This window comes from Passer montanus, unplaced genomic scaffold, assembly GCF_014805655.1.
Source record: "Passer montanus isolate IOZ18808 unplaced genomic scaffold, ASM1480565v1 scaffold28, whole genome shotgun sequence".
Lineage (NCBI taxonomy): Eukaryota > Metazoa > Chordata > Aves > Passeriformes > Passeridae > Passer > Passer montanus.
Genome location: NW_024367483.1, coordinates 9,615,922 through 9,629,402, shown reverse-complemented (window position 1 = coordinate 9,629,402; position 13,481 = coordinate 9,615,922). Strand labels below are relative to the sequence as shown.

Sequence of the window (13,481 nt, the reverse complement as noted above, 5' to 3'; positions counted from 1 at the left end):
TTTCAAAGTAGACATTACACAATTTCATGGCAAAACACTGAGAAAGTGGCAACTGGGAAGAAAAATTTTGCTAAAAGCTGGAAGCACTACATTTCAGAGACACACTCCTAGGAAACTAGACTCCAGTAGTCCTACATATCACTGCCTGGCAGCTGGGTCCAAGTGCTTTAAAAGCCAGAAACAGCAAATGTTTCACTTTCTACTACAGCACTCATTTCTCTGACCCAAACATACAAATCAACATAGTAACCACATGCCAAATAAAAGCAGAACCCAACACCCTGAAGAGCCTTGCTCAAAATAGAAGATCGTCATAAAAATATTTTTAAAGTTTCGATTTTTGATACTTTTGAAGACCAAGTAGTATTTTCATGCACACTGACTGCATGCAAACACGTTAATGAAAGCTAAAGCACACAATCCTCAGCAAAACAATCCCAACAATCATTCCTGCACGTGAAGCTTCCAGCACACATTAGCTGCTCAGAGAGGTACTCAAACATCAGTCTGAGCCTTCTAATTATCAGAGCTTTTTCCATAAATCTCAATTCCTTTCTTACTGCACTTCTCCCAACACCTCTTTTTCATTATACCAGTTGTTTCACAGTCTTTTCCTTACAGTAAAGCTGCAAACACAAATATTTTTTCCACTTTTTTTTTTGGGTCAACATCAGCATGCAGAGGCAGCAAGCGCCTCAATTAAGGTACAAGTCAGAGCTAGCTGGGCTTGGACTAAGCATTAGCAACACAAGGGAGGGGCAGGTAATACTAGCTGGAGATTTCCTTCTGCAGAGAAGACATCAGCTGCCAGATATGCTGGAAAAGGAGGCTTGGCCAATTTGACATGTCAGAGATTGTCAAGTGTCCTCTGACCTTTATTATCATCACCACTAGTGCCTTTTTCTTTTCTTTTTTGTTTCTTTCCCACTTAATTATTACCTGCTATTAACAGAGACCTGGATGGAGCAAATCTAGCGTGGTTAGAAAACTCCAGGGGCAAAGGAGGACATGGGATCCCAGGTGATGCTTACTCTCCTTGCTCTTTTCCTGTAGGGGGGGAAAGGCTTGTAGAGACACATCCTTCAAGTTAAGAACTCACTACAGGAATGGCACTGCAAGGAGCACTTGGACTTTTATGGCCACAAGTACCCCTGAGAAACAAGGGCTGCTAAGTTAGAGATGGGATCCAGTCAAGGAAGTGGGATATGAAAGACCTCATCAGAGCTGGTGATGAGCCCTGGAAATGAGAGATCTGCCAGGGAATGGTAATTGAACTTGGCAGTCAAGGAGAGAATAGACACTGAGCCATGGGAAGTACCTGGGTCAGGTTGGTGGAAGGGATACCCTGGTGAGGATGAACCATGTTAAAAGGGAAGCCACCTACAGCACCTGTACACAGAACTGACACAGAGTGGGGTGCGTGGGACAGCTTGCATGACCGGTGCTTTGTCATGAGTGGACACAAGCTTTTAAACAACGCCAGGAACAGGAAGAACAGCAGGTGACCTGCCCTCTACCTGTAGGAGCAGCTGGAACACAAAAAGCTGTTCTACAGGACAGACAACAGCCTGGCTAAGAGCTTGTGGGTCAGGATTAAAGGAAACATCACAGTCAAAGTTTGTTACAAATCACACGGTCAGGATAAGAGCCTGATGAAAACTACTTCAGCAGTTCCAGAAAGTTTCTAAAAATGACAGAGACTGGTTACTATTTCAGCTCTGTGACATCTACTAGAAGGGCAACACAGCAGGAGACAAAACTCCAAGAGGTTTCCGAAAGATTTCAGAGAAAAACAGCACTAAATGAGTCAATCCTCATTTGATATTTTCTTGAGATTGCTTTCAAGTTAAAAACCCCAAGAACTTGCCAGGGATGGGATCAACAGCAGCCTTGACCATGACCACTTGGCCATGAAATAGTGACGTTCAAAATCCTGAGAGGAGGAAGGCAAATCCAGCACAGACCCTGCACTTCAAATGAGCAGACTGACTTAGCCAGCAGCTGGAGTCCTGTGGAATCCAGTTCTAAAAAGAAAAAGAGCTCAAGAAAATTGGGGAGTATTTAAGGACAATTACTAACCACACACAAGCAGTACATCCCAAAACCCAGCAAAATAAACAGATTAATCAGCAGCTTGTCCTAAGGAGGAAGAAGCAACAACAGCCTATCAAGGCAAGAATACACAACATTGCCCAGGCATGCAGCACCCCTGCCAGGGAAGTCAAAACACAACTAAAGCTGAAAGCAGCATGGGACTCCAGTGCCACATGAAAACCTCTACTATTACACAAGCAGTAAAGATTCAGAGAGAAAAACTGGACAGGTGATAGCTGGTACAGAGAAGACCAAAGTACTCAGAGTTGCTGCTGTTTGGAGCAGAAGGTTGGACGTGACCGAGGTTATATCCAACACAAACAATTTTGCAAATGCATTAAAGATCTACATGAAGCAAGCACAGTGACAGGACGACATTTTCTCAATTTTTTCCCCAAGATTTATCCCTTCAGTTTCCACTCAAATCAGGGAGATTCTGTTTATTTATATATGCTCCTCAAAACATAAGAGGATTCACTGTGGTATCCAACTGCTGGTACATGACAGGCAGACATTTTATCACAAGCTGAAAGTCTGTATTTGTTTTGGTTAGCATAGTTTGGATAATGTTTGGTTAGCATAGTTAGCATAATGGATAAACTTTCAGACCCTTTTCAGACAACTTTTCTGGTTTATACACAGATAAGTGACTCAAGTCATTCATCCTACTTATTCAAATATGCTTAGTATTAAAATACCTAATTTCTAACTGCAGCAAATTAATCACTGTGAAGCGTAGACTCAGAAGCACACAACAAGCTCTCAAGAAAACCCCTGAAAGTCAACATTGAAGTGCACCTGATCCAAATGACCGTATATTGTTTTAAAAGTATTTTGCAAGAACATGTGCCATATTCAGCTGTGACTGGTTGAGAAAAGCACCCTTCCCTTGATGAAGAATAGTAAGTATTATCCCTTACAAAAGTTTGTATTAGAAGAAGTAAGAGGCCAATACACTATTTGGATTCTGAACATTCAGATTTAAGTTTCTTAAATAAAATAAAATACAATACTCTTTTTTTCTGGGGAACTGACCCTAAAGAGCATTGCAAACTATATCTCTATAACTGAAGAAATTTTTCATATGATTTCTGAAGGGGTGCAAACCCATAGCAAATCTTTAGAAAAACTCTTTCCTTCTGAATATCTGAACTTACTTTTAAGTATCACTGAAGTAGAACACAGAGTGTTCTACTTGAGCAAACGACATTATTAAGAATAATCTAGGGAAAATTAAATATTTTATGGAATCTGATAGAAGTTGCTTTCTAGTATAAAAGAATCTTCAAAACAGAAAGCAGACAAAAAATTAAAATGGAGCAAAGCTTACTTCATTCCAACACAAACATAAGCTGAGCTGTGATATATACTAATAAATAATGGAAAGCAAATTACTCCATTAACTACTCATGCATTTAGTATTTTCTTATTTAATCAGGGCACATTGAAATTCAGCATTGCTGGCTTACACAAATGTAAGTGTGCATCTAAATTTGGCATGAATGGCTCTGGCATCAGATAGGGCTGTGCCACAGAAGGGTTATGTAACCCAGCAGGCACAGTCCCTCCCTACATGGGGAACAGGACAGCTTCTACACAGGGTAAGAGTTGAGTTCAGAGATGATGTTCTACTTAGTGTGATCCACCTGCATCTTCAGAGTACTTTATTACCAGGCTTTCCAAAACCAGTCTTCTTTGCCAATACCTGACTGCAAACAAGCAGAGGCTCTAAATATATAAATGCTTTTTCTCACAGAATGTGGCCTTGAGTAGCAAGTAATGACCACAACCAGAAATGCACATTAGTGCTTTGAGAGACATAAGGTATAAAATTCACTTAAGAGACTTCAGCTTAGATTTTTATTTCAAGAGCAGATTAGAGATGTACCTGTGATCAAATATTTTCACCAGGCAGATTTCAGTCTCAAAAACTACCTCCCCAACAACCCATTTCTTCTGAATGTGCCTCTTCTCAACAGTTCATCTCCTACTTTTCTCAGCTAGCTGTAATGACTTCACAGAACAAAGTTGCCCAACTCTCTCCTTTCCCACCTTCACTCGGGCAGTTCTACAACATCTTGTTTCAAACCTGCACTTCTGAACCCAGGTCCTGTAGGAGTGAGTGAGTCAAGTTTACACCCTGAGCAAGCAGGGAGTGTGCAGGGAGGAAGGTACACACAGAGGAGTGCCTGGCTGAGGAGACTCCCTGGTGTTTAGTGGCACAATCTGACACAAACACAAGTCTCCAAGGCTGAAATCTCCACAAGCAGCCACCATCCCACAATCATCTGCTGCTTCCTCACAATACCAAACATCAGCATCCTCAGCAGCCAAAAGGAATGACTGCAAGGCAGGTTCCTGCTGATCAAGTAACTGGATTAAAAGCTGCCTCCACAAAGGAATAAAGGGAAATAAATATTTGGCATTACTTATTTTAGTGGTTTTTGCAGCACCCAGCAGCTAAGTCACATCAGCACAGCTGAGATAACTGCAGTTATACTGTTTTGCCACAAGTGAGAAACAAAACCACATCCTAAATTTATCATTGAGACCCCACCTCAAAAGGTTAAAAAAAAAAAAAATGTTTAAAAAGAAAGGCCCAGCTTCAGATTTGGATTCTCAGTTTCTACATCTTACTTCTAAGAGCAAAAGGACCCAGCACAGTTACAGCTTTCAGAAGCATGGGCCCAAAACTCTATGAAGCTTTGGCAAATCTAACTCTTCACATATCATAAACTCTACAACAGTCCCTAAACAGTATCCTTTAGCTTAGCAAACATGAAAGGTACAATGTCAGTAAAAATGAAGCTTAATAGAAGGATAAAAAAATTAACAGTCTTCCCTTTAGAAAGCAAATTCAATAGACTTGGGGATTTTTGATATGAGAATGAAACTCAAAAATGTTACATGACAGATTCCAACCTACATATTAGTTCAATACACATCCTATTAATTTAGCCAGGTATCTAGGTATCAAAGAGTATTCATGCTTCACAGTAACCTCAATGGAGGTAAAACAAGCAAGAGATGAAGGACAGGAACAGGCAAGCAATTGGTCAGGAACTAACAAAAGCTAGGTAATAATGCAACAGTAAATAAAACAAGAGAAGAAAAAGTCCCACAGCATCACTGCATCTGAATCCATGTATGTAAAGAGGTTTGGTTCTAGTACATTCTAATTTTAGACTCCACAAAGAATTCAGGTTTTAGTATAATCCCATGCTGATAAAGACAAATCACAAAGTCTTTCCTGACAAAGAAAGTACTGTCCTGCTAATATCAAGTGTTAAACAGTTACTATTTAACATGCTTCACAGACCACATTTTTTCCATGCTTCACACCCTGAGTGTTGTTATCATACAATGCAGTGATACAAATTCAGAGATAAGCACAGGTCACACTAGTGGTAAAAACACCCAGAAACACATTTTAGCAAAAGGAACAAAAGGAACAAGCCTACTTAAACCTGACATCTCCAGGGCTAGTGACATTACTGTACCAAGTATTCTTCTACTTAAACCTCAAAAAGGCCCAATACAAAAAGTTTAGAGAGAAGATAAAAGCTTGCCTTTCCACACTAGCCTAAGTCCATTAGGCAGAACACTGGCTAATCATCAAAGGCAGTAAAATTAAGACAAAAGGTGTTCACACCTGCATTTCAGACTTCCCAGGTCAGTGCTCTCTAAACTGGAGTCACACATCTCAGTGAAACTCTCCTACTGTGGAGAAAAGATACAGTTTATAGAGCCAGAGAAAGTAAAGACAGCCCAGGAATAAAAGCACTCACCTAGGAGAGACAGCTCCACACAATTTCCTCCTTCCTACTTTAGTCCCAAACGAAATATAAAAATAGTTCAGGAAACTACATCCACAAAGCAGTTTTTGTAGAGTTTTACACACTTAATGTTAGTAAGGGCAAGATTTTAAAACCCTCTCATGCACATTTCATCTCAGCTACCTCACCAAGAGTTCAAAGAGGCTGAGTGAACAAACTCCCAGTTTTCAGAACACTTTTTCCACCAATGGTGCAGATAAAAGACTTATTTGCATGAAATAAGTTTTTGCCATAAGCTACAACAAGAAGGCTGATGAAACAGCAGGGCACTTATTTAAAAAATCCCAAGCAAACGACAAAGCAACAACAACAAACAAAAAATAAAACACAACAAAAAAAGCCAAACAAGAAACAACAACAACACAAAATGAAACACACCCCAAAAAAATCCCCCTACATATAAGAATAAACCTGGGAAACTATCTATTATCCTGGATAGTCAACTTTGCTGCTGGGTCTCAAAACAGTGGGCTTGTATTTCCAAATTTTACTTCCTCTGAGCAGGGTGGAGAAGAAGCACCACTCTTCTGAGGCACATTTACTTGAATCCACAAATCCTCTGTCAAATCACACGAGTTAAAAAAAAACACCAAAAAACAACAAAAAACCCAACTAGATAGGAAAGTTACTATGCATACTTCTTCAAAGACACACACAAAAAATCTCTATCAGTCTGGATGTCTTCAGACAGCATTAAATTAATAAATAGCTCCAATTTGTGTAGTATAGCATACCCCTGCCCAGTTTAAAAGGTACTGCACAATTAAGCTACAAGTTATGCATCCTCCCAATCTAATAAAAAATCCTTAACTTAAAGGCTCATAAAACAAAATTACCAATAACCCCAACTCTGCAAATACATGGCATGAGCCTGATTTCACTTCCCACCACAGTTCACTGAGATCAGCTGAAACAGCTATGCAACAATTAAAACCTAAAAATCACAGGCTAAAACATCAATTATCTTTCTTTTTTCCTCCCACAACTTCATTTTTGCCTCAACACACCCTTTGCCTTCAGATTCTCTCCAACACCCCTTTCATTTTCGAACTGTCCTTGTTCTCCTTACTTGTTCAGCACATTCTTGAAGCTTTTGGGTTGCTAAACCCAAAGCCACCAGCCCGTATCCTAGCAACTGCTGGCTGATGACCTTCCTGAGAGGGACGTGCTTATCAAGTGGAGAGAGGGGGCATTCAGATCTCCTTACTGAAGGGAAGGATAAGCTTTCGGGAGGCAACCGAAAGGGGGAGGGGATAGTGTAACACAAACTGGGATTAAGATTCGTTTAAGCAGAGGAGTTGTGTTTAGCCCAGTATCTACAGAAAACCACAATGAGTTCCAAGTTTTCTGTGGTATCAGCTGGATGGGCTTTGGCAGCAGCTGCACGAGGCAGCTCCAACACAAGGAGGGAGAGAAGGAATCCAATGCCACCTCTGGAAAGGGCAACAAGCACAGCAGACACAGATGTAACCACACCACATCTGTAATGGGGGCAGGTGTAATGTGACACTGTACCTTCAGGCTCCACTTCAGAGTCCTTAAGGAACCATCTAGAAACAGTACTGAGAAGTGTAAAATGAAATGAAGGCCAACTTTACAAAGACTTTTTTCAGTGAATACAAAAAATAAAAAGATCAGAGCCGAAATCCTGACAGGACTTACACAAAATCCTGCCCCTTCTCTTCCCAAGTCTATGCCAGCTGCACAGGTTGTTTTGCCTTTAGCTTTGCAAGTCGCTTTCCCATTACGGAGGGATATTGGAGGCTTACACAGTCACTGAGCAATCAAGCCACATGATTCAATCTTTTTCCTGCCAATTTGATGGCATTTAAAAGGGAGCTGAATGAAGCAGCTCACTGGCAGTGTGAATGCATTGGGCACATCTGTCAGTCGATGCATCAGGGAGTTCACCACAATCCAACACTTAACTGAGCAGCCATATTATTTTCACTTGAGTAAAGAGGCTTTGGCTCTTCCGAGCTACTGAACACGCAATGCTTTTCCCCCGTACATGCAAGTTTTGCATTAAGATTGACAACTGCTTGATTCAGTAATACAGAGTTGATTTTGGGCTCTTTTCTTGTTACTGTTTCATTTTTTTCTTTTTTAATATAAAGGTGAAGCATTATAATATCAGAGAAAAACATCCTGTCTGCTCGCTCTTGTTTCCCTCCCTGCCCTACTCCCACCATGTAACAGACTGAAAGGAATAAGCACAAAGAATTAGCCACAAAGTTAACTAATAATTTAAAAATTTAGGGAGATTAATTTTTTTTTTTTTACATAATTCCTTGTAGGTTATACTGTTAATACATCTAAAACAAAGAACTGATGATGCAGGATAAGTGACTACAGGAAACTTCCTTATGCAAACTAATTCTGCACAAGTTCAAACAGCTGAGAATGTATCAAATCCTCATCTTTCCCTCCAACACACCAAATTGTTCTTGTTGACTAATCATTTTTCAGCGTACTAAGCACATAGGCTTTAGCTGTAGGGCACGAAAAACAAATCTGTTTAAAAAATGTAGCAGCAAGTGCAACTGCAAAACTTGCAACCATCAAGTACCTCAGATGCATCTTGACAGCAGCTAAAGGACATCAGAGCACCAGTGAATGGCTTCAGTGCAAAACCAATAAAGGTCCAAATCTTGCCTCTTTATCAAATTTTGAACACATGACCCAGTAAGTAGGTGACATTTAAATAAATTAATAAATAAACAATAGTAGTAATATATTCCATCCACGTGCATTTGAAGTTCCAGCTGACACCCCCCTGCTATAATTCAGACTTGATCTGAATTCATTGAGTTGAATCAGGAAAAGGAACTGACCACAGAATAATTTATTCTTTTTATAACTTTTACACTCCCTGAATTAGTTCACTATGGAGCCAGATGAATGCCAGGTACAACTTCAAATGGGGTGCAAAAATAACCTTTGAGGTTACAGCTGGACATTTGACTGACTGCCTGATTTAGCCATGTAGTCTTACTCCTAGACTAAGCTCTCTCCAGGCCAAGGTTTTAGAGATATTTCCCAACTTTTAGAAAATACTGATCAAAAGGAATAAGTTTTCCTCCTAATGCTCTTCTGCCATCCTTCTTGTCCTTCCTGCCCTGTACCAGGACAAACTGGTGGCAAAACACTTTCTTGTTTCAAATAATGTGATCTAACCAGTTAAAAATTGAAGTTTTCAGCAACTGAGGCCCGTTTACAACTGCAGGAAAGGAAAGCACCAGCTAGGACGCAGGAGATGCTCATATTGCAGCTGCTACTGAAACAGGTTTACACAGAACTCTGACTTCCTGCCACTTACTCCTGTGACAACTGGCTGAAGAGACTTTTCTCTGAGCCATCTCCGGAAAGGTGCAAAGGAATAAAACAGGAATTCCCTAAAAAGGAAAGGGGAAAAAGAAAGAAACAGAAAAAATGAAAGTGTAACTAAATTACTGTAGTAGAGGGGGTGGGGACACACACATTCTTCCATGCTGGTGAGCCACACGGTTGTTAAAATTTCTCCGTATTTATTATGTTTCACACAGTATCTAGAAGTTTCAAGAAATCTATCAGAAGCTGCAACAAGACCAAAAAGGATCCCCATCATTAAAAGCTTACGAAACATGCAAACAACAATTGATTAAATTATTGTGGAAGTATGTTGAAACAATACTGGCCCCCAAAACAAGCTCCAAGTCTGTACAAATTTCTTCAGGCACTGTGGCAAAGGAGTTTTAATACACTCCAATACTGAGGCAGATTTAAAGATTCCAGATTACTTTCTTGAGGTTTGAATGGTGTTATAGCAAAGCATACATGTGCTCATATAAAAACAGAAGCTAAACCAGACACTCAGGAGGGGTACCTTCATCTGTCTGTTAAGTGGGCTTGGCTGTGGAAGAGGCAAGAACTGGAAGTGAAGACAGAGAGGCAGCTGAAGTTTGATGCAACACAGCGGGGCAGTCAGAGGGGACAAAAGTGATGAGTTACAATAATCTCTGCTGCAGCATTCCCAACACATAAAATACCTTCTGGGAAACACAGATTAGCCAAGGCAAAATCACTAATTCAGATGTCATGGTTGGTGTCACAGCAGTTCACTAACAGTTGATTAAGTAATCTCTAGTTAAAGACTTTCATACTTTTAAAACTCAAAGATCCAGGAAACGGATCCCAAATTTTGGGTAACTTCTCATCTCAGTGGACACTTGAGAAGAAACTGAACCCTGCATGCTGTTCAATTACTGCCCAACAGATGAAGTGTCCCAGGTTTAGCAATTAAAAGACTGGGAGTCATCATTAAACTCCTGTGGTAGTCACACTTCTAATTTAAGGTTCTGCAAGATCCTATTGCATGCATAAAAACATGAACAGGCTTAAATTCCTTATTAGACTTATTTGGCAAAGTGTATTAACCACCAAATGCTGACTTACCATGCCTGCATTAGATTCTACTCCTTCCTGCATGCATATATTGGAATTGGATATTGGAATTACTTTTGCAAGTTTAACAACAGGGCAATAATTACAGATTTTCCTAAGGTTTACCAGAACTTTTACCGAATTTAAAAGCTCACAATTCTATTAATAAAGTGTCACACATTGCAGAATTTCAACAGAGTACAAAATTACCAACTATTACCGCTGGAAACAAAAAACCAAAATGCACATAAAACCCACTACAACAGCAGCAAGAAAATATATCACTACAGACTAAAGAAATTCCTGCCCAATTATTTACCTTAACACTCTACTCAAACTCATCCTCAGTTGGGACATTTATATGCACAGCCACTGCTGTTTTGTAAAACCTTCCTCCAAAGGTTAAATGGACCAGTATGCATGCAGTATCTTTTTTGGCACGTCTTTGTATAGGTATAATGTGGCTATGTTAACATTTTCAATTTTTGAAAACTTGTGTTCTGACATACACATTTTCAGAAGCTTAAAAGCCGTAAACTATCGTATTTGTTAAATCAGGATCACAAGTTCAGCACCTATGTTTATTCTCAGCCATTGAAAACCCTGCACAAATTTCAATTTGCACCAAATGGAATGAGACTACTTTATCAACACAGTATACCCAGGGAGACAGTGCCACACCACAAGATGTGAACGCAGCTGGGTGAAGAAGGAAGTGGGGATGTTCAGAGTGACAATGTTTCTCTTGCCAAGCTACCCTTAGGTGTGACAGAGCCCAGCTTTCCTGGGGACAGCTGAGCATCTCCCTACCCATGGGAAGTGGTGAATTAATTCCTTCTTTTGCTTTCCCCATTAAACTGTCTTCATCTCCACCCACAGGTTTTCTCATTTTTACCCTTCCAGTTCTCTCCCTCATCTCAACACAAGGGGAACAAGTGACCATGTAGGTGGTCCTTAGTTTCCTACTAGGGTTAAACCACAACCACCACAAATTCAAGTACCTAGGCAATGCTTCACTGACAACAGCTCTCACTCAACTGCACAAAAAATAGCTTCTTCTAAGTTTGGTCCGTATGGAGAACAGCAACTTACTGACATCTGCTCCTTCAGTGAAGGAAGCAATGTCTATCTGCAGCACAGACCCAGAAACTGTAACTCAACCTGATGGGAAACAACACAAGCTAGCTCGGAGAACATATCAACTCCTACGACACACAGATTACTCACTCATTTCCTTCAGAAGACTGTGAAATATTCATGTTTTAGAGTAATCACTTAAATAACTGTATGAAAGAAGTATGTGTGTTTTTATCAGGAATATTCTTTATTTCCAAAGTCATCCAGTTTCACACTGAGGTCTGAAGACACCTGTATCCTCCAGCAGAAATAAAGTGTAAAATTCTATTATGGATTGACATTTCCTCATACATTAATTATTCCTAACTTTTATAATCATAGCCTTTGATAACCTAGCAGTCCAAATGCAGTACATATAATTCGACTCACAACAAGTCCTTCTCACAGTTTTCATGACATGAAGCATTTGATTATAAATCTGGATGACTAACCATGTCAACTAAATACTAGTAACTCACAGCTCTTACACAGCATCTACCTCGTTTCTAACTCTGTTTCAGGAAACACATTTAATGCAGAACTACCTATCCCCTTTCATTCAGGAGATCAGAGTTCACCATTCCATTACAGACACACAATTTTGATCCCATGAGTAATTTCCCAAAACAGCAGTGACATCAACACAGGCATTAACATTTCAATAGGAAATAAAACCTGACCTCCTCACACAACTGATACACATTTTACTGTGAACCTGAACCTCCATAGATATTCTGTCACCTTTTATAGTTTCACATAAGTTTGGGTCAACTTTAGTGAAAACTTATATTTATCTTAGAGATATGTTTAAGAAACACTGATAAGGCAACCAAGTTCATTACAGGAACCTAATAACATCTAGGATTTGAGATGAAAAACATCTGCCTACTTTTTAGCAGCCCAGGCACGTTTGATTTGGTATGTGTGGGTTCTGGGTACGGTTGATTGCTTTTTTTGTTTGAGACTATCTACTCCTTTGTTTTCTTTCATCGCGAAAAACAAACGCGTTTGGGTCCATCCAATTCAACTCCTTTCCTCCCACCCTCAAATCCTGCCACGTTTCCCCGGCAGGGCTCAATCGTGTCCATCGGGTCTGCACAGCCGGGCTCCGAGGGCCCTTCCACCCCCTCAAAAGGCAGAGCCAGCCGGGATGCTGGAGGTGCTACACACGCAGGGCTGGGGTTTGAATTTTTTTTCTTTTTTTTTTTTTTTTTTTTTTTTTTTTTTTTTTTTTTTTTTTTTTTTTTTTTTTTTTTTTCCTTTTGCTCTTTCCACGTCGGTTTTCCCTGCCTCCGCCGCGGGAGCCGCTCCGGCCGGGACAGCCCGGGCAGGCACCGCGGCACAGCGGACCCGGCCGCACCGGCGGCTGCCCGGGAGGGCGCGGGGGAAGGGGAGGGGGAGGCGGCAGATAAAGCTCGGCAGCCGCGCTGAGGGCGAACAAAGCCCAGGTCGGCTCCGCGGCGCGGCCGCACCGCCAGCACCGCGCCCCGCGCTGAGGGCGGGCAGGGCACAGGGACGGGCGGGGACGGGGAATACACGAGCGATGGAGACCCGCACACGGCCGAGACCCGCACACACAGCCTCACACACACACACACAGGGCGGAGACCCCCCACGCCCACACACACGGCGCGGACCCCACAGACGCAGGGGCCGAGGTGCGGCGCGCCCCAGCCCCGGGGCGGACACCGGGCGGGCAGCGGCTCCCTCAGCCCCGCCGGGCGGGCAGCACCCCCTCAGCCCCGCCGCGCTTCCCCCAGCCCCACAGAGCCGCCGCCTCCCGCCCTCCCCTCTCTCCCTCCTATCCCTCCCGTCGGTCCCGTCCCGTCCCTTCCACCTGCGCCCACCTGCGGAGCAGAGCAGCACGAGGGACACGCCGAGCAGCGGCAGCGGCGGCTCCATGGCGCGGCGGGCACCCAGCGGCGGCGGCTCCGTGCCCGGGCTGCGCCCCGCGCACCGCCCAGCAGGTGAATCGGCCCGGCCCGGCCCCGTCACTTCCGGCCGCTCCCCGCC

General features: G+C 42.0%; 1 protein-coding gene across 3 annotated transcripts in view; it reads right to left on the bottom strand.

Moving 5' to 3' along the window:
• The window catches only part of CXADR (CXADR Ig-like cell adhesion molecule), a 33,720-nt gene extending 20,249 nt beyond the window's left edge, over positions 1-13,471 (bottom strand). For all 3 annotated transcript variants that reach the window (XR_005627931.1, XM_039713248.1, XM_039713247.1), the window contains exon 1: positions 13,316-13,471. Coding sequence is in view for 2 of the 3 variants with exons in the window: in XM_039713248.1 (XP_039569182.1) it covers positions 13,316-13,370 (55 nt within the window). In the remaining variant the exon portion in view is untranslated. The remainder of the gene's footprint in view (positions 1-13,315) is intronic.
• Between the last annotated feature and the right edge of the window lie 10 nt (positions 13,472-13,481).